Genomic DNA, 22,039 nt, shown 5'->3' with positions numbered 1-22,039 from the left:
TCTCTGTAGATAGATGTACTGTATTATCAACCTGGTATTATACCTTTCTGTAACATCTACTGCACATTTTTTGAAAAACCATCACACTTTTCACATATCTACATGCTTTTCCATGTTTCTAAGTGATCATGTTGTTGCCATTGTAGGTTCTATGCTGCAGAGATCGCTGTGGGCCTGTTCTTCCTGCACAGAAAGGGTGTTGTATACAGGTGGGTGTGAAAGTCTCCCTGGACGAACCATATCCATCTCTACACTGGTTTGGGGGATTTCCTTATCCGGTGTAGTGTAGAAATTAGTCCCACACTGAAATACAAAACACATCAGGGACAACTAAAGTGCTCTTGAGAACCTGTGGCGGCACAGGGAGTAATTGCTGTTTGTGAAAGCTGAATATTGAGCTGCAACTTTGCCTGGCTTGTTTATAATAGCTGTATCTTAATTACATCTGCATGCTGGAAAGGTTAGCTTAGAAGGTTGTGTAAATATATACTGAGAGACTCATTGTAGAGGCAGTGAGATAAAAGAAGTAATTTTTCCAACAATTGTTTACAGACAGATTATTTCACTTATAATTAATTCACTGTATCACAATTCCAGTGGGTCAGAAGTTTACATACACAAAGTTAACTGTGCCTTTAAACAGCTTGGAAAATTCCAGAAAATGATGTCATGGCTTTAGAAGATTCTGATAGGCTAATTGACATCATTTGAGTCAATAGGAGATGTACCTGTGGATGTATTTCAAGGCCTACCTTCAAACTCAGTGCCTATTTGCTTGACATCATGGGAAAATCAAAAGAAATCAACCAAGACCTCAGAAAAAGAATTGTAGACCTCTACAAATCTGGTTCATCCTTGGGAGCAATTTCCAAACGCCTGAAGGTACCACGTTTGTCTGTACAAACAATAGTATGCAAGTATAAACACCATGGGACCACGCAGTCGTCATACCGCTCAGGAAGGAGACAAGTTCTGTCTCCTAGAGAACAAATCAATCCCAGAACAACAGCAAAGGACCTTGTGAAGATGCTGAAGGAAACAGGTACAAAAGTATCTATATCCACAGTAAAACAAGTCCTATATCGACATAACCTGAAAGGCCGCTCAGCAAGGAAGAAGCCACTGCTCCATAAAAAAGCCAGACTACGGTTTGCAACTGCACATGGGGACAAAGATCGTACTTTTTGGAGAAATGTCCTCTGGTCTGATGAAACAAAAATAGAACTGTTTGGCCATAATGACCATCATTATGTTTGGAGGAAAAAGGGGGAGGCTTGCAAGCCAAATAACACCATCCCAACCGTGAAGCACGGGGGTGGCAGCATCATGTTGTGGGGGTGCTTTGCTGCAGGAGGGACTGGTACACTTCACAAAATAGATGGCATCATGAGGAAGGAAAAGTATGTGGCTATATTGAAGCAACATCACAAGATATCAGTCAGGAAGTTAAAGCTTGGTCGCAAATGGGTCTTCTGAATGAACAATGACCCCAAGCATACTTCCAAAGTTGTGGCAAAATGGCTTAAGGACAACAATGGCAAGGTATTGGAGTGGCCATCCCAAAGCCCTGACCTCAAACCTATAGAAAATGTCTGGGCAGAACTGAAAAAGCGTGTGCGAGCAAGGAGGCATACAAACCTGACTCAGTTACACCAGCTCTGTCAGGAGGAATGGGATTAAATGTCAGGAATTGTGAAAAACTGTATTTAAATGTATTTGGCTAAGGTGTATGTAAACTTCCGACTTCAACAGTACATAGATACTGTACATGGAGAATACTGTAGGCTACAGGGAAAGAGTTAGAGAATGGAGACAGAAGCAATAGTAAGAGAGAATTAGTTATGAAGACAGGAAAGAAAGAGATTTAAAGGGGGAGGAATATAGAGGTAGAGATATGGAATGAGTGAGGTTGAGAGAGAGAGAGAAAGAGATCTGTTTTATCTCCATCATTGTGGTTCTGTCAGTACTCAGTGTGTTGCTGTGACGTCTGAATGCCCAGAGTACTGCAGCATTCATCTCACATTAATCACCTGACTCCTTGAAAAAGAAAACGACAAGAGAAAGAAAGAGTGGAACGAGAGAGGCTGAGGTCATCATGTCCTCTACTCCAACTGAAAAGTCATTTCCATTCAACTCATTCCTCCATCGCTTCAGCTCTCTGTTTAGTGTTCTGACGCTCCAACAGCAGATAGAGGTAGATTAACTAAAACCCAGGGCTAAAACACAGTGATATAAAACACAGGGCTAAAACACAGTGATATAAAACACAGGGTTAAAGGACAGTGATTTAAAACACATGGCTAAAGGACAGTGATATAAAACAGGGCTAAAGGACAGTGATATAAAACAGGGCTAAAGGACAGTGATATAAAACACAGGTCTAAAGGACAGTGATATAAAACACAGGTCTAAAGGACAGTGATATAAAACACAGGGCTAAAGGACAGTGATATAAAACACAGGGCTAAAGGACAGTGATATAAAACACAGGGCTAAAGGACAGTGATATAAAACACAGGGTTAAAGGACAGTGATATAAAACACAGGTCTAAAGGACAGTGATATAAAACACAGGGCTAAAGGACAGTGATATAAAACACAGGGCTAAAACACAGTGATATAAAACACAGGGTTAAAGGACAGTGAAATAGAACACAGGGTTAAAGGACAGTGATATAAAACACAGGTCTAAAACACAGTAATATAAAACACAGGGCTAAAACACAGTAATATAAAACACAGGGCTAAATCACAGTAATATAAAACACAGGGCTAAAGGACAGCGATATAAAACACAGGGCTAAAGGACAGTGATATAAAACACAGGGCTAAAACACAGTGATATAAAACACAGGTCTAAAACACAGTAATATAAAACACAGGGCTAAAACACAGTGATATAAAACACAGGTCTAAAACACAGTGATATAAAACACAGGGCTAAAACACAGTAATATAAAACACAGGGCTAAAACACAGTAATATAAAACACAGGGCTAAAGGACAGTGATATAAAACAGGGTTAGAGGACAGTGATATAAAACAGGGTTAGAGGACAGTGATATAAAACACAGGGCTAAAGGACAGTGATATAAAACACAGGGTTAAAGGACAGTGATATAAAACACAGGGCTAAAGGACAGTGATATAAAACACAGGGCTAAAGGACAGTGATATAAAACACAGGACTAAAGGACAGTGATATAAAACACAGGGCTAAAGGACAGTGATATAAAACACAGGGCTAAAGGACAGTGATATAAAACACAGGGTTAAAGGACAGTGATATGAAACACAGGGCTAAAGGACAGTGATATAAAACACAGGTCTAAAGGACAGTGATATAAAACACAGGGCTAAAGGACAGTGATTTAAAACACAGGTCTAAAGGACAGTGATATAAAACACAGGTCTAAAGGACAGTGATATAAAACACAGGTCTAAAGGACAGCGATATAAAACACAGGGCTAAAACACAGTGATATAAAACACAGGTCTAAAACACAGTAATATAAAACACAGGGCTAAAACACAGTAATATAAAACACAGGGCTAAAGGACAGTGATATAAAACACAGGTCTAAAGGACAGTGATTTAAAACACAGGGCTAAAGGACAGTGATATAAAACACAGGTCTAAAGGACAGTGATTTAAAACACAGGGCTAAAGGACAGTGATATAAAACACAGGGCTAAAGGACAGCGATATAAAACACAGGGCTAAAACACAGTGATATAAAACACAGGTCTAAAACACAGTAATATAAAACACAGGGCTAAAACACAGTAATATAAAACACAGGGCTAAAGGACAGTGATTTAAAACAGGGTTAGAGGACAGTGATATAAAACACAGGTCTAAAGGATAGTGATATAAAACACAGGGCTAAAGGACAGTGATATAAAACACAGGGCTAAAACACAGTGATATAAAACACAGGGTTAAAGGACAGTGATATAGAACACAGGGTTAAAGGACAGTGATATAAAACACAGGTCTAAAACACAGTAATATAAAACACAGGGCTAAAACACAGTAATATAAAACACAGGTCTAAAACACAGTAATATAAAACACAGGGCTAAAACACAGTAATATAAAACACAGGGCTAAAACACAGTGATATAAAACACAGGTCTAAAACACAGTAATATAAAACACAGGGCTAAAACACAGTAATATAAAACGCAGGGCTAAAGGACAGTGATATAAAACACAGGTCTAAAACACAGTAATATAAAACACAGGGCTAAAACACAGTGATATAAAACACAGGTCTAAAACACAGTGATATAAAACACAGGGCTAAAACACAGTAATATAAAACACAGGGCTAAAACACAGTAATATAAAACACAGGGCTAAAGGACAGTGATATAAAACAGGGTTAGAGGACAGTGATATAAAACACAGGTCTAAAGGACAGTGATATAAAACACAGGTCTAAAGGACAGTGATTTAAAACACAGGTCTAAAGGACAGTGATATAAAACACAGGTCTAAAGGACAGTGATATAAAACACAGGGCTAAAGGACAGTGATATAAAACACAGGACTAAAGGACAGTGATATAAAACACAGGGCTAAAGGACAGTGATATAAAACACAGGGCTAAAGGACAGTGATATAAAACACAGGGTTAAAGGACAGTGATATAAAACACAGGGCTAAAGGACAGTGATATAAAACACAGGTCTAAAGGACAGTGATATAAAACACAGGACTAAAGGACAGTGATATAAAACACAGGTCTAAAACACAGTAATATAAAACACAGGGTTAAAGGACAGTGATATAAAACACAGGGCTAAAGGACAGTGATATAAAACACAGGTCTAAAGGACAGTGATATAAAACACAGGACTAAAGGACAGTGATATAAAACACAGGTCTAAAGGACAGTGATATAAAACACAGGGCTAAAGGACAGTGATATAAAACACAGGGCTAAAGGACAGTGATATAAAACACAGGGCTAAAGGACAGTGATATAAAACACAGGGCTAAAGGACAGTGATATAAAACACAGGTCTAAAGGACAGTGATATAAAACACAGGGCTAAAGGACAGTGATATAAAACACAGGGCTAAAGGACAGTGATATAAAACACAGGGTTAAAGGACAGTGATATAAAACACAGGGCTAAAGGACAGTGATATAAAACACAGGACTAAAGGACAGTGATATAAAACACAGGGTTAAAGGACAGTGATATAAAACACAGGGTTAAAGGACAGTGATATAAAACACAGGTCTAAAGGACAGTGATATAAAACACAGGGTTAAAGGACAGTGATATAAAACACAGGTCTAAAGGTCAGTGATATAAAACACAGGGCTAAAGGACAGTGATTTAAAACAGGGTTAGAGGACAGTGATATAAATCACAGGTCTAAAGGACAGTGATATAAAACACAGGGTTAAAGGACAGTGATTTAAAACACAGGTCTAAAGGACAGTGATATAAAACACAGGGCTAAAGGACAGTGATATAAACACAGGACTAAAGGACAGTGATATAAAACACAGGTCTAAAGGACAGGGATATAAAACACAGGGTTAAAGGACAGTTTATTAAACACAGGGCTAAAGGACAGTTATATAAAACACAGGGCTAACACACAGTGATATAAAACACAGGGCTAAAGGACAGTGATATAAAACACAGGGCTAAAGGACAGTGATATAAAACACAGGACTAAAGGACAGTGATATAAAACACAGGGCTAAAGGACAGTGATATAAAACACAGGGCTAAAGGACAGTGATATAAAACACAGGGTTAAAGGACAGTGATATAAAACACAGGGCTAAAGGACAGTGATATAAAACACAGGTCTAAAGGACAGGGATATAAAACACAGGGCTAAAGGACAATGATATATAACACAGGGCTAACACACAGTGATATAAAACACAGGGTTAAAGGACAGTGATATAAAACACAGGGCTAAAGGACAGTGATATAAAACACAGGACTAAAGGACAGTGATATAAAACACAGGGTTAAAGGACAGTGATATAAAACACAGGGCTAAAGGACAGTGATATAAAACAAAGGTTTAGAGGACAGTGATATAAAACACAGGGTTAGAGGACAGTGATATAAAACACAGGGCTAAAGGACAGTGATATAAAACACAGGTCTAAAGGACAGTGATATAAAACACAGGTCTAAAGGACAGTGATATAAAACACAGGTCTAAAACACAGTGATATAAAACACAGGGCTAAAGGACAGTGATATAAAACACAGGTCTAAAGGACAGTGATATAAAACACAGGTCTAAAGGACAGTGATATAAAACAGGGTTAAAGGACAGTGATATAAAACACAGGTCTAAAGGACAGCGATGTAAAACACAGGGCTAAAGGACAGTGATTTATAACAGGGTTAGAGGATAGTGATATAAAACACAGGGCTAAAGGACAGTGATATAAAACACAGGGCTAAAGGACAGTGATATAAAACACAGGTCTAAAGGACAGCGATATAAAACACAGGTCTAAAGGACAGTGATATAAAACACAGGTCTAAAGGACAGTGATATAAAACACAGGTCTAAAGGACAGTGATATAAAACAGGGTTAAAGGACAGTGATATAAAACACAGGTCTAAAGGACAGCGATGTAAAACACAGGGCTAAAGGACAGTGATTTAAAACAGGGTTAGAGGACAGTGATATAAAACACAGGGCTAAAGGACAGTGATATAAAACACAGGGCTAAAGGACAGTGATATAAAACACAGGGCTAAAGGACAGTGATATAAAACACAGGTCTAAAGGACAGCGATATAAAACACAGGTCTAAAGGACAGTGATATAAAACACAGGTCTAAAGGACAGTGATATAAAACACAGGTCTAAAGGACAGTGATATAAAACAGGGTTAAAGGACAGTGATATAAAACACAGGTCTAAAGGACAGTAATATAAAACACAGGTCTAAAGGACAGTGATATAAAACACAGGTCTAAAGGACAGTGATATAAAACACAGGGCTAAAGGACAGTGATATAAAACACAGGTCTAAAGGACAGTGATATAAAACACAGGTCTAAAGGACAGTGATATAAAACACAGGGTTAAAGGACAGTGATATAAAACACAGGGCTAAAGGACAGTGATATAAAACACAGGGTTAAAGGACAGTGATATAAAACACAGGGCTAAAGGACAGTGATATAAAACACAGGTCTAAAGGACAGTGATATAAAACACAGGTCTAAAGGACAGTGATATTAAACACAGGTCTTAAGGACAGTGATATAAAACACAGGTCTAAAGGACAGTGATATAAAACACAGGGTTAAAGGACAGTGATATAAAACACAGGTCTAAAGGACAGTGATATAAAACAGGGTTAGAGGACAGTAATATAAAACACAGGTCTAAAGGACAGTGATATAAAACACAGGGCTAAAGGACAGTGATTTAAAACACAGGGCTAAAGGACAGTTTATTAAACACAGGGCTAAAGGACAGTGATATAAAACACAGGTCTAAAGGACAGTGATATAAAACACAGGTCTAAAGGACAGTGATATAAAACACAGGGCTAAAGGACAGTGATATAAAACACAGGGCTAAAGGACAGTGATATAAAACACAGGGCTAAAGGACAGTGATATAAAACACAGGGTTAGAGGACAGTGATATAAAACACAGGTCTAAAGGACAGTGATATAAAACAGGGTTAGAGGACAGTGATATAAAACACAGGGTTAATGGACAGTGATATAAAACACAGGTCTAAAGGACAGTGATATAAAACACAGGGCTAAAGGACAGTGATATAAAACACAGGACTAAAGGACAGTGATATAAAACAGGGTTAAAGGACAGTGATATAAAACACAGGTCTAAAGGACAGTGATATAAAACACAGTGCTAAAGGACAGTGATATAAAACACAGGGTTAAAGGACAGTGATATAAAACACAGGACTAAAGGACAGTGATATAAAACACAGGACTAAAGGACAGTGATATAAAACACAGGACTAAAGGACAGTGATATAAAACACAGGACTAAAGGACAGTGATATAAAACACAGGTCTAAAGGACAGTGATATAAAACACAGGGCTAAAGGACAGTGATATAAAACACAGGTCTAAAGGACAGTGATATAAAACACAGGTCTAAAGGACAGTGATATAAAACACAGGTCTAAAGGACAGTGATATAAAACACAGGGCTAAAGGACAGTGATTTAAAACACAGGGTTAAAGGACAGTGATATAAAACACAGGGCTAAAGGACAGTGATATAAAACACAGGTCTAAAGGACAGTGATATAAAACACAGGGCTAAAGGACAGTGATATAAAACACAGGGTTAAAGGACAGTGATATAAAACACAGGTCTAAAGGACAGTGATATAAAACACAGGGCTAAAGGACAGTGATATAAAAAACAGGGTTAAAGGACAGTGATATAAAACACAGGGTTAGAGGACAGTGATATAAAATACAGGGTTAAAGGACAGTGATATAAAACACAGGTCTAAAGGACAGTGATATAAAACACAGGACTAAAGGACAGTGATATAAAACACAGGACTAAAGGACAGTGATATAAAACACAGGGTTAAAGGACAGTGATATAAAACACAGGTCTAAAGGACAGTGATATAAAACACAGGGTTAAAGGACAGTGATATAGAACACAGGGCTAAAGGACAGTGATATAAAACACAGGACTAAAGGACAGTGATATAAAACACAGGACTAAAGGACAGTGATTTAAAACACAGGTTTAAAGGACAGTGATATAAAACACAGGTTTAAAGGACAGTTATATAAAACACAGGTCTAAAGGACAGTGATATAAAACACAGGGTTAAAGGACAGTGATATAAAACACAGGTCTAAAGGACAGTGATATAAAACACAGGGTTAAAGGACAGTGATATAAAACACAGGTCTAAAGGACAGTGATATAAAACACAGGGCTAAAGGACAGTGATATAAAACACAGGTCTAAAGGACAGTGATATAAAACACAGGTCTAAAGGACAGTGATATAAAACACAGGTCTAAAGGACAGTGATATAAAACACAGGGTTAAAGGACAGTGATATAAAACACAGGTCTAATGGACAGTGATATAAAACACAGGGCTAAAGGACAGTGATATAAAACACAGGTCTAAAGGACAGTGATATAAAACACAGGGTTAGAGGACAGTGATATAAAACACAGGGCTAAAGGACAGTGATATAAAACACAGGGTTAAAGGACAGTGATATAAAACACAGGGCTAAAGGACAGTGATTTAAAACACAGGGCTAAAGGACAGTGATATAAAACACAGGTCTAAAGGACAGTGATATAAAACACAGGTCTAAAGGACAGTGATATAAAACACAGGGCTAAAGGACAGTGATATAAAACACAGGTCTAAAGGACAGTGATATAAAACAGGGTTAAAGGACAGTGATATAAAACACAGGTCTAAAGGACAGTAATATAAAACACAGGTCTAAAGGACAGTGATATAAAACACAGGTCTAAAGGACAGTGATATAAAACACAGGGCTAAAGGACAGTGATATAAAACACAGGTCTAAAGGACAGTGATATAAACACAGGTCTAAAGGACAGTGATATAAAACACAGGGTTAAAGGACAGTGATATAAAACACAGGGCTAAAGGACAGTGATATAAAACACAGGGTTAAAGGACAGTGATATAAAACACAGGGTTAAAGGACAGTGATATAAAACACAGGGCTAAAGGACAGTGATATAAAACACAGGTCTAAAGGACAGTGATATAAAACACAGGTCTAAAGGACAGTGATATTAAACACAGGTCTTAAGGACAGTAATATAAAACACAGGTCTAAAGGACAGTGATATAAAACACAGGGTTAAAGGACAGTGATATAAAACACAGGTCTAAAGGACAGTGATATAAAACAGGGTTAGAGGACAGTAATATAAAACACAGGTCTAAAGGACAGTGATATAAAACACAGGGCTAAAGGACAGTGATTTAAAACACAGGGCTAAAGGACAGTTTATTAAACACAGGGCTAAAGGACAGTGATATAAAACGCAGGTCTAAAGGACAGTGATATAAAACACAGGTCTAAAGGACAGTGATATAAAACACAGGTCTAAAGGACAGTGATATAAAACACAGGGCTAAAGGACAGTGATATAAAACACAGGTCTAAAGGACAGTGATATAAAACACAGGGTTAGAGGACAGTGATATAAAACACAGGTCTAAAGGACAGTGATATAAAACAGGGTTAGAGGACAGTGATATAAAACACAGGGTTAATGGACAGTGATATAAAACACAGGTCTAAAGGACAGTGATATAAAACACAGGGCTAAAGGACAGTGATATAAAACACAGGACTAAAGGACAGTGATATAAAACAGGGTTAAAGGACAGTGATATAAAACACAGGTCTAAAGGACAGTGATATAAAACACAGGGCTAAAGGACAGTGATATAAAACACAGGGTTAAAGGACAGTGATATAAAACACAGGACTAAAGGACAGTGATATAAAACACAGGACTAAAGGACAGTGATATAAAACACAGGACTAAAGGACAGTGATATAAAACACAGGTCTAAAGGACAGTGATATAAAACACAGGGCTAAAGGACAGTGATATAAAACACAGGGTTAAAGGACAGTGATATAAAACACAGGTCTAAAGGACAGTGATATAAAACACAGGTCTAAAGGACAGTGATATAAAACACAGGGCTAAAGGACAGTGATTTAAAACACAGGGTTAAAGGACAGTGATATAAAACACAGGGCTAAAGGACAGTGATATAAAACACAGGTCTAAAGGACAGTGATATAAAACACAGGGCTAAAGGACAGTGATATAAAACACAGGGTTAAAGGACAGTGATATAAAACACAGGTCTAAAGGACAGTGATATAAAACACAGGGCTAAAGGACAGTGATATAAAAAACAGGGTTAAAGGACAGTGATATAAAACACAGGGTTAGAGGACAGTGATATAAAACACAGGGTTAAAGGACAGTGATATAAAACACAGGTCTAAAGGACAGTGATATAAAACACAGGACTAAAGGACAGTGATATAAAACACAGGACTAAAGGACAGTGATTTAAAACACAGTGTTAAAGGACAGTGATATAAAACACAGGGTTAAAGGACAGTGATATAAAACACAGGTCTAAAGGACAGTGATATAAAACACAGGGTTAAAGGACAGTGATATAGAACACAGGGCTAAAGGACAGTGATATAAAACACAGGACTAAAGGACAGTGATATAAAACACAGGACTAAAGGACAGTGATTTAAAACACAGGGTTAAAGGACAGTGATATAAAACACAGGTTTAAACGACAGTTATATAAAACACAGGTCTAAAGGACAGTGATATAAAACACAGGGTTAAAGGACAGTGATATAAAACACAGGTCTAAAGGACAGTGATATAAAACACAGGGTTAAAGGACAGTGATATAAAACACAGGTCTAAAGGACAGTGATATAAAACAGGGTTAGAGGACAGTAATATAAAACACAGGTCTAAAGGACAGTGATATAAAACACAGGTCTAAAGGACAGTGATATAAAACACAGGTCTAAAGGACAGTGATATAAAACACAGGGTTAAAGGACAGTGATATAAAACACAGGTCTAAAGGACAGTGATATAAAACACAGGGCTAAAGGACAGTGATATAAAACACAGGTCTAAAGGACAGTGATATAAAACACAGGGTTAGAGGACAGTGATATAAAACACAGGGCTAAAGGACAGTGATATAAAACACAGGGTTAAAGGACAGTGATATAGAACACAGGGCTAAAGGACAGTGATTTAAAACACAGGGCTAAAGGACAGTGATATAAAACACAGGTCTAAAGGACAGTGATATAAAACACAGGTCTAAAGGACAGTGATATAAAACACAGGGCTAAAGGACAGTGATATAAAACACAGGTCTAAAGGACAGTGATATAAAACACAGGACTAAAGGACAGTGATATAAAACACAGGGCTAAAGGACAGTGATATAAAACACAGGTCTAAAGGACAGTGATATAAAACACAGGTCTAAAGGACAGTGATATAAAACACAGGTCTAAAGGACAGTGATATAAACACAGGTCTAAAGGACAGTGATATAAAACACAGGGCTAAAGGACAGTGATATAAAACACAGGGCTAAAGGACAGTGATATAAAACACAGGGCTAAAGGACAGTGATATAAAACACAGGGCTAAAGGACAGTGATATAAAACACAGGGTTAAAGGACAGTGATATAAAACACAGGTTTAAAGGACAGTGATATAAAACACAGGTCTAAAGGACAGTGATATAAAACACAGGGCTAAAGGACAGTGATATAAAACACAGGTCTAAAGGACAGTGATATAAAACACAGGGTTAAAGGACAGTGATATAAAACACAGGTCTAAAGGACAGTGATATAAAACACAGGGTTAGAGGACAGTGATATAAAACACAGGGCTAAAGGACAGTGATATAAAACACAGGTCTAAAGGACAGTGATATAAAACACAGGGCTAAAGGACAGTGATATAAAACACAGGTCTAAAGGACAGTGATATAAAACACAGGTCTAAAGGACAGTGATATAAAACACAGGGTTAAAGGACAGTGATATAAAACACAGGTCTAAAGGACAGTGATATAAAACACAGGGCTAAAGGACAGTGATATAAAACACAGGTCTAAAGGACAGTGATATAAAACACAGGGTTAGAGGACAGTGATATAAAACACAGGGCTAAAGGACAGTGATATAAAACACAGGGTTAAAGGACAGTGATATAAAACACAGGGTTAAAGGACAGTGATATGAAACACAGGGCTAAAGGACAGTGATATAAAACACAGGTCTAAAGGACAGTGATATAAAACACAGGTCTAAAGGACAGTGATATAAAACACAGGGCTAAAGGACAGTGATATAAAACACAGGGCTAAAGGACAGTGATATAAAACACAGGACTAAAGGACAGTGATATAAAACACAGGGCTAAAGGACAGTGATATAAAACACAGGTCTAAAGGACAGTGATATAAAACACAGGTCTAAAGGACAGTGATATAAAACACAGGTCTAAAGGACAGTGATATAAAACACAGGGTCTAAAGGACAGTGATATAAAACACAGGGCTAAAGGACAGTGATATAAAACACAGGGCTAAAGGACAGTGATATAAAACACAGGGCTAAAGGACAGTGATATAAAACACAGGGTTAAAGGACAGTGATATAAAACACAGGTTTAAAGGACAGTGATATAAAACACAGGTCTAAAGGACAGTGATATAAAACACAGGGCTAAAGGACAGTGATATAAAACACAGGTCTAAAGGACAGTGATATAAAACACAGGGTTAAAGGACAGTGATATAAAACACAGGGTTAAAGGACAGTGATATAAAACACAGGATTAAAGGACAGTGATATAAAACACAGGGTTAGAGGACAGTGATATAAAACACAGGTCTAAAGGACAGTGATATAAAACACAGGGCTAAAGGACAGTGATATAAAACACAGGGCTAAAGGACAGTGATATAAAACACAGGTCTAAAGGACAGTGATATAAAACACAGGGTTAGAGGACAGTGATATAAAACACAGGGCTAAAGGACAGTGATATAAAACACAGGGCTAAAGGACAGTGATATAAAACACAGGGCTAAAGGACAGTGATATAAAACACAGGGCTAAAGGACAGTGATATAAAACACAGGGCTAAAGGACAGTGATATAAAACACAGGGCTAAAGGACAGTGATATAAAACACAGGGCTAAAGGACAGTGATATAAAACACAGGTCTAAAGGACAGTGATATAAAACACAGGGCTAAAGGACAGTGATATAAAACACAGGACTAAAGGACAGTGATATAAAACAGGGTTAAAGGACAGTGATATAAAACACAGGTCTAAAGGACAGTGATATAAAACACAGGGCTAAAGGACAGTGATATAAAACACAGGGTTAAAGGACAGTGATATAAAACACAGGACTAAAGGACAGTGATATAAAACACAGGTCTAAAGGACAGTGATATAAAACACAGGGCTAAAGGACAGTGATATAAAACACAGGTCTAAAGGACAGTGATATAAAACACAGGTCTAAAGGACAGTGATATAAAACACAGGTCTAAAGGACAGTGATATAAAACACAGGGCTAAAGGACAGTGATTTAAAACACAGGGTTAAAGGACAGTGATATAAAACACAGGGCTAAAGGACAGTGATATAAAACACAGGGCTAAAGGACAGTTATATAAAACACAGGGCTAAAGGACAGTGATATAAAACACAGGACTAAAGGACAGTGATATAAAACACAGGTCTAAAGGACAGTGATATAAAACACAGGGCTAAAGGACAGTGATATAAAACACAGGGCTAAAGGACAGTGATATAAAACACAGGGCTAAAGGACAGTGATATAAAACACAGGGCTAAAGGACAGTGATATAAAACACAGGTCTAAAGGACAGTGATATAAACACAGGTCTAAAGGACAGTGATATAAAACACAGGTCTAAAGGACAGTGATATAAAACACAGGGCTAAAGGACAGTGATATAAAACACAGGGCTAAAGGACAGTGATATAAAACACAGGTCTAAAGGACAGTGATATAAAACACAGGGCTAGAGGACAGTGATATAAAACACAGGGTTAAAGGACAGTGATATAAAACACAGGGTTAAAGGACAGTGATATAAAACACAGGTCTAAAGGACAGTGATATAAAACACAGGGCTAAAGGACAGTGATATAAAACACAGGGTTAAAGGACAGTGATATAAAACACAGGGTTAAAGGACAGTAATATAAAACACAGGGTTAAAGGACAGTGATATAAAACACAGGGTTAGAGGACAGTGATATAAAACACAGGGTTAAAGGACAGTGATATAAAACACAGGTCTAAAGGACAGTGATATAAAACACAGGGCTAAAGGACAGTGATATAAAACACAGGTCTAAAGGACAGTGATATAAAACACAGGGCTAAAGGACAGTGATATAAAACACAGGTCTAAAGGACAGTGATATAAAACACATAACTAAAGGACAGTGATATAAAACACAGGACTAAAGGACAGTGATATAAAACACAGGGCTAAAGGACAGTGATATAAAACACAGGTCTAAAGGACAGTGATATAAAACACAGGGCTAAAGGACAGTGATTTAAAACACAGGTCTAAAGGACAGTGATATAAAACACAGGGTTAAAGGACAGTTTATTAAACACAGGGCTAAAGGACAGTGATATAAAACACAGGGCTAAAGGACAGTGATATAAAACACAGGTCTAAAGGACAGTGATATAAAACACAGGGTTAAAGGACAGTGATATGAAACACAGGGTTAAAGGACAGTGATATAAAACAGGGTTAAAGGACAGTGATATAAAACACAGGTCTAAAGGACAGTGATATAAAACACAGGGTTAAAGGACAGTGATATGAAACACAGGGTTAAAGGACAGTGATATAAAACACAGGGCTAAAGGACAGTGATATAAAACACAGGTCTAAAGGACAGTGATATAAAACACAGGGTTAAAGGACAGTGATATAAAACACAGGGCTAAAGGACAGTGATATAAAACACAGGGCTAAAGGACAGTGATATAAAACACAGGGCTAAAGGACAGTGATATAAAACACAGGGCTAAAGGACAGTGATATAAAACACAGGTCTAAAGGACAGTGATATAAAACACAGGGTTAAAGGACAGTGATATGAAACACAGGGTTAAAGGACAGTGATATAAAACACAGGGCTAAAGGACAGTGATATAAAACACAGGTCTAAAGGACAGTGATATAAAACACAGGGTTAAAGGACAGTGATATAAAACACAGGGCTAAAGGACAGTGATATAAAACACAGGGCTAAAGGACAGTGATATAAAACACAGGTCTAAAGGACAGTGATATAAAACACAGGGTTAAAGGACAGTGATATGAAACACAGGTCTAAAGGACAGTGATATAAAACACAGGGCTAAAGGACAGTGATATAAAACACAGGTCTAAAGGACAGTGATATAAAACACAGGACTAAAGGACAGTGATATAAAACACAGGACTAAAGGACAGCGATATAAAACACAGGGCTAAAGGACAGTGATATAAAACACAGGGCTAAAGGACTAATATAAAACGCAGAGTGAAAGCAAATGAACAGGCAAAGGAACAGAAAGACGCTAGAAAGGAAGGTAGAAGCGAATGAATTGTAAAAAGAAAAGTTAAGGCGGGCTGCTGTAGGAGCACAGCTTATTAGAGGCCAAAGAATGATTGTCTGTTGTAGTGTTTTAGTGTGTTGAATGCATGTTGAGGACAGAAAAACAGGATAATTTAAAGCAAAATATTGATGTTTTTCAAACGTTTTCAGCCTCCCTCTGATCTTCTGCCTCCTTCAGAAAGAACAAACAGTAATAATTCAGTCAACAACACACCAGCACGCCAGCGTAATCAAATGACAGCTGACATACAGTTCAACTCTCAAACGCCTTCCTTCCACACCTCAACGCTAATCCCCCTTTCTCTCTCTTTCACTCACTCCCTCTCTCTCTCCAACTCTCTTGCTTCTCTTTCTCCCCTCTCCCTCTCTCTTTCTCTCTGTTTATGTCTCTCTGGGTCTTTATCTCTCTCCCTTTCTTTGATCCCTCTATCACAGGGACCTCAAATTGGACAACGTGATGCTGGACTCTGAGGGCCACATTAAGATAGCAGACTTTGGCATGTGTAAGGAGAACATGTATGAAGGCATGGTCACACGCACCTTCTGTGGTACCCCCGACTATATCGCCCCAGAGGTGAGGACCACGGGGGGTGAGGGGAGAGACTGAGGGGAGAGACTGAGGGGAGAGACTGGGGGGCGAGACTGGGGGGCGAGAGATTGAGGGGAGAGACTGAGGGGAGAGACTGAGGGGAGAGACTGATGGGAGAGACTGAGGGGAGAGACTGAAGGGGAGAGACTGAGGGGGAGAGACTGAGGGGAGAGACTGAGTGGGAGAGACTGAAGGGGAGAGACTGAGGGGGAGAGACTGAGGGGAGAGACTGAGGGGAGAGACTGATGGGAGAGACTGAGGGGAGAGACTGAAGGGGAGAGACTGAGGGGGAGAGACTGAGGGGAGAGACTGAGGGGGAGAGACTGATGGGAGAGACTGAGGGGAGAGACTGAGGGGGAGAGACTGAGGGGGAGAGACTGAAGGGGAGAGACTGAGGGGGAGAGACAAGGGGGGAGAGACAAGGGGGGGAGAGACTGAGGGGGAGAGACTGAGGGGAGAGACAGAGGGGGAGAGACAGAGGGGGAGAGACAAGGGGGGGAGAGACAAGGGGGGAGAGACTGAGTGAGAGAGACTGAGGGGGAGAGACTGAAGGTAGAGACTGAGTGGGAGAGACTGAGGGGAGAGACTGAGGGGGAGAGACTGAGGGGAGAGACTGAGGGGGAGAGACTGAGGGGAGAGACTGAGTGGGAGAGACTGAGGGGAGAGACTGAGTGAGAGAGACTGAGGGGGGAGAGACTGAGTGGGAGAGACTGAGGGGAGAGACTGAGTGGGAGAGACTGAGGGGAGAGACTGAGGGGGAGAGACTGAGGGGAGAGACTGAGTGGGAGAGACTGAGGGGAGAGACTGAGTGAGAGAGACTGAGGGGGAGAGACTGAGTGGGAGAGACTGAGGGGGAGAGACTGAGGGGAGAGACTGAGGGGGAGAGACTGAGGGGAGAGACTGAAGGGGAGAGACTGAGGGGAGAGACTGAGGGGGAGAGACTGAGTGGGAGAGACTGAGGGGGAGAGACTGAGTGGGAGAGACTTAGGGGAGAGACTGAGTGGGAGAGACTGAAGGTAGAGACTGAGTGGGAGAGACTGAGTGGGAGAGACTGAAGGTAGAGACTTAGGGGAGAGACTGAGTGAGAGAGACTGAGGGGAGAGACTGAGTGGGAGAGACTGAGGGGGAGAGACTGAGTGGGAGAGACTGAGGGGAGAGGCTGAAGGGGAGAGACTGAGGGGAGAGACTGAGGGGAGAGACTGAGGGGGAGAGACTGATGGGAGAGACTGAGGGGGAGAGACTGAGTTGGAGAGACTGAGGGGGAGAGACTGAGGGGAGAGACTGAGTGGGAGAGACTGAGGGGAGAGACTGAGGGGGAGAGACTGAGGGGAGAGACTGAGGGGGAGAGACTGAAGGGGAGAGACTGAGGGGGAGAGACTGAGGGGGAGAGATTGATGGGAGAGACTGAGGGGAGAGACTGAGGGGAGAGACTGAGGGGGAGAGACTGAGGGGGAGAGACTGAGGGGAGAGACTGAGGGGGAGAGACTGAGGGGAGAGAATGAAGGGGAGAGACTGATGGGAGAGACTGAGTGAGAGAGACTGAGGGGGAGAGACAAGGGGGGGAGAGACAAGGGGGGAGAGACTGAGTGAGAGAGACTGAGTGGGAGAGACTGAAGGTAGAGACTGAGGGGAGAGACTGAGGGGGAGAGACTGAGGGGGAGAGACTGAGGGGGAGAGACTGAGGGGAGAGACTGAAGGTAGAGACTGAGGGGAGAGACTGAGGGGGAGAGACTGAGGGGGAGAGACTGAGGGGGAGAGACTGAGTGGGAGAGACTGAGGGGGAGAGACTGAAGGTAGAGACTGAGTGGGAGAGACTGAGGGGGAGAGACTGAGTGGGAGAGACTGAGGGGGAGAGACTGAGTGGGAGAGACTGAGTGGGAGAGACTGAAGGTAGAGACTGAGTGGGAGAGACTGAGGGGGAGAGACTGAGTGGGAGAGACTGAGGGGGAGAGACTGAGTGGGAGAGACTGAGTGGGAGAGACTGAGTGGGAGAGACTGAAGGTAGAGACTGAGTGGGAGAGACTGAGGGGGAGAGACTGAGGGGGAGAGACTGAGGGGGAGAGACTGAGTGGGAGAGACTGAGTGGGAGAGACTGAAGGTAGAGACTGAGGGGGAGAGACTGAAGGGGAGAGACTGAGGGGGAGAGACTGAAGGTAGAGACTGAGGGGGAGAGACTGAAGGTAGAGACTGAGTGGGAGAGACTGAAGGTAGAGACTGAGTGGGAGAGACTGAGGGGAGAGACTGAGTGGGAGAGACTGAAGGGGAGAGACTGAGGGGGAGAGACTGAAGGGGAGAGACTGAGGGGAAAGGAGGGAAGAAATGAAGGGGTGAGGATGCCGAGGGCCATAGATAAGGGGTCATGAACGGAGACATTCCAGAGAGGCTGTACCACTTCACTGTACTGTTTACACCTTCTGTATTCTGTGCATGTGACAAATAAACATGGATTTTATTTGATTTAGGGTATGTTTACTACATGGCCTCACATGTGAATCCTAGACAAAGAAGAGCAGGGCTAACGGACCGAATCGAGGCGGTCGGTCACATATGTGACATAGTACACAATTTCTGGGGACCATTTTTGGCTCGTGAGTTCTACTTTCAGAACTACTGGCTAAAAAGTATACAAAAGTACTGGATAATCTCTTTAATGGAGATGTGTGCGTGTGTGTGTGTGTGTGTGTGTGTGCGTGCGTGTGTGTGTGTGTGCGTGTGTGTGTGCGTGCGTGTGTGTGTGTGTGTGTGTGTGTGTGTGTGTGTGTGTGTGTGTGTGTGTGCTCCTGCCTCTCTGTCTGTAGTGACTCATCAGGGACTGTAGCAACCCAAAGGTAGGAGGTGGGGATAGCCCTGTTTCTATCTCTGGGTTTCCATGGTGGGGCCTGAGGTTGAGGTGTCAATTTAATGAATGGACTTTGAATCTGAGCACTTTTCAGACAACTTTTATTTTGCTGTTGTCTATATTGAAATCTATATCTAAAGGCAACAGAGAAGAATATAATGGTCATGTTGTCTCAGTGTATTCAAGCCTCAAGTCTCTCAGTAGTCTGTCCTCTCACACGGCTATAAAAGGACCATGTGGTTCCTCCGGCCATAGAGATGCAATATAATATAAATAGTGTTCTATTTCATTCTGAGCCTGAGGCTCAGAGAAGGACCTGGAGCGACATTATAGACCTGTCACTTCTCGTTACTGTGACGAGGAATGGATGCCCATACAGCACATGCTCAGACATGTCCCTGTGTTTGGCGGTAGAGCTGCTTCCTGTCTTGTCTGCTTGAGGGGGTGACAGGTGGTAGAGCTGCTTCCTGTCTTGTCTACTTGAGGGGGGGACAGGCGGCAGAGCTGCTTCCTGTCTTGTCTGTTTGGGGGGTGACAGGTGGTAGACCTGCTTCCTGTCTTGTCTGCTTGAGGGAGTGACAGGCAGTAGAGCTGCTTCCTGTCTTGTCTGCTTGAGGGAGTGACAGGCAGTAGATATGCTTCCTGTCTTGTCTGCTTAAGGGGTGACAGGTGGTAGAGCTGCTTCCTGTCTTGTCTGCTTGAGGGGGGGACAGGTGGTAGAGCTGCTTCCTGTCTTGTCTGCTTGAGGGGGGGACAGGCAGTAGAGCTGCTTCCTGTCTTGTCTGCTTGAGGGGGTGACAGGCGGTAGAGCTGCTTCCTGTCTTGTCTGCTTGAGGTGGTGACAGGCGGTAGAGCTGCTTCCTGTCTTGTCTGCTTGAGGGGGGACAGGCGGTAGAGCTGCTTCCTGTCTTGTCTGCTTGAGGGGGTGACAGGCGGTAGAGCTGCTTCCTGTCTTGTCTGCTTGAGGGGGGACAGGCGGTAGAGCTGCTTCCTGTCTTGTCTGCTTGAGGGGGTGACAGGCGGTAGAGCTGCTTCCTGTCTTGTCTGCTTGAGGGGGTGACAGGCGGTAGAGCTGCTTCCTGTCTTGTCTGTTTGGAGGGGTGACAGGTGGTAGAATGTTCTTTCCTAATTTCTGCACGTGCTGTGTTTTATCCCTCACTACATGTGAGAATTGAATCTCATTTCACGTCTGTGGCAAAAGCCATCACAGCTCAGTTACAATTTAGCTGTGTGTGTGTGTGTGTGTGTGTGTGTGTGTGTGTGTGTGTGTGTGTGTGTGTGTGTGTGTGTGTGTGTGTGTGTGTACATGCTTGTTTATGCATCCAAGTGAGCATGTGTGTGTGCGAGCGCAAGAGCTTCTGTGTGTTTCTGTACAATGTGTGTGGGTGGACATGTGGACTGGTAAATTGGATGGTAGGAAAATAGTCCTTTGTTATGGCAGATATACATAGCCCACTGTAATAATGGTGGGTGGTGTAGTGGAAGTTTTGAAGAGAACAATCCTATGTGCTGCTACTGCTGTTAACGTAGCTCAGAGCAGAGTAACTGTCCTTGACTGAAATTGCAGGCAGAGCAAACCTGGGTAAATATGAAATTCACATGTGTTGCAGTGGTTCCCACATGCTGGTCCCACAATGGAATAGTGGGTGTGTTTAGGTTGGGCTTCCAGCAGTATATTATTAATGTAATGTGGCTCTTTCACCTTTCTCTCCTCTCTCCTGACAGATCATTGCATATCAGCCATATGGGAAATCAGTGGACTGGTGGGCTTATGGGGTTCTCCTCTACGAGATGCTAGCGGGACAGGTACGTGCAGTAGTATATTTGTCAGATGGAAGTCTATTGTTCAATAGATCAAATGTGGCCTCATGTTATGCTGAGTCCATATTTCACAGCATCTGTTGTGTGGATCCTGCTAGCCTATATGTATGGATCCTGCTAGCCTATATGTATGGATCCTGCTAGATTATATGTATGGGTCCTGCTAGCTTATATGTCTGGCTCCTACTAGCCTATATGTATGTGTCCTGCTAGCATATATGTATGGATCCTACTAGCCTATATGTATGGATCCTGCTAGCCTATATGTATGGATCCTGCTAGATTATATGTATGGGTCCTGCCAGCCTATAAGTATGGATCCTACGAACCTATACAGTATGTATGGATCCTACTAGCCTATACAGTATGTATGGATCCTACTAGCCTATATGTGTGGGTCCTACTAGCCTATATGTATGGATCCTACTAGCCTATATGTATGGATCCTACTAGCCTATATGTATGGATCCCACTAGCCTTTACAGTATGTATGGATC

At 41.2% G+C, this 22,039-nt stretch overlaps 1 protein-coding gene across 2 annotated transcripts in view; it reads left to right on the top strand.

Moving 5' to 3' along the window:
- Positions 1-22,039, top strand: part of LOC115205322 (protein kinase C alpha type) — a 64,257-nt gene that overhangs the window by 24,301 nt on the left and 17,917 nt on the right. For both annotated transcript variants that reach the window (XM_029771166.1, XM_029771156.1), the window contains 3 exons: positions 147-209; positions 16,729-16,867; positions 21,447-21,527. In XM_029771166.1, the coding sequence (XP_029627026.1) occupies positions 147-209; positions 16,729-16,867; positions 21,447-21,527 (283 nt within the window). The remainder of the gene's footprint in view (positions 1-146; positions 210-16,728; positions 16,868-21,446; positions 21,528-22,039) is intronic.

Source organism: Salmo trutta, chromosome 1 (assembly GCF_901001165.1).
Source record: "Salmo trutta chromosome 1, fSalTru1.1, whole genome shotgun sequence".
Lineage (NCBI taxonomy): Eukaryota > Metazoa > Chordata > Actinopteri > Salmoniformes > Salmonidae > Salmo > Salmo trutta.
This window is presented reverse-complemented; position numbering and strand designations above follow the sequence as displayed.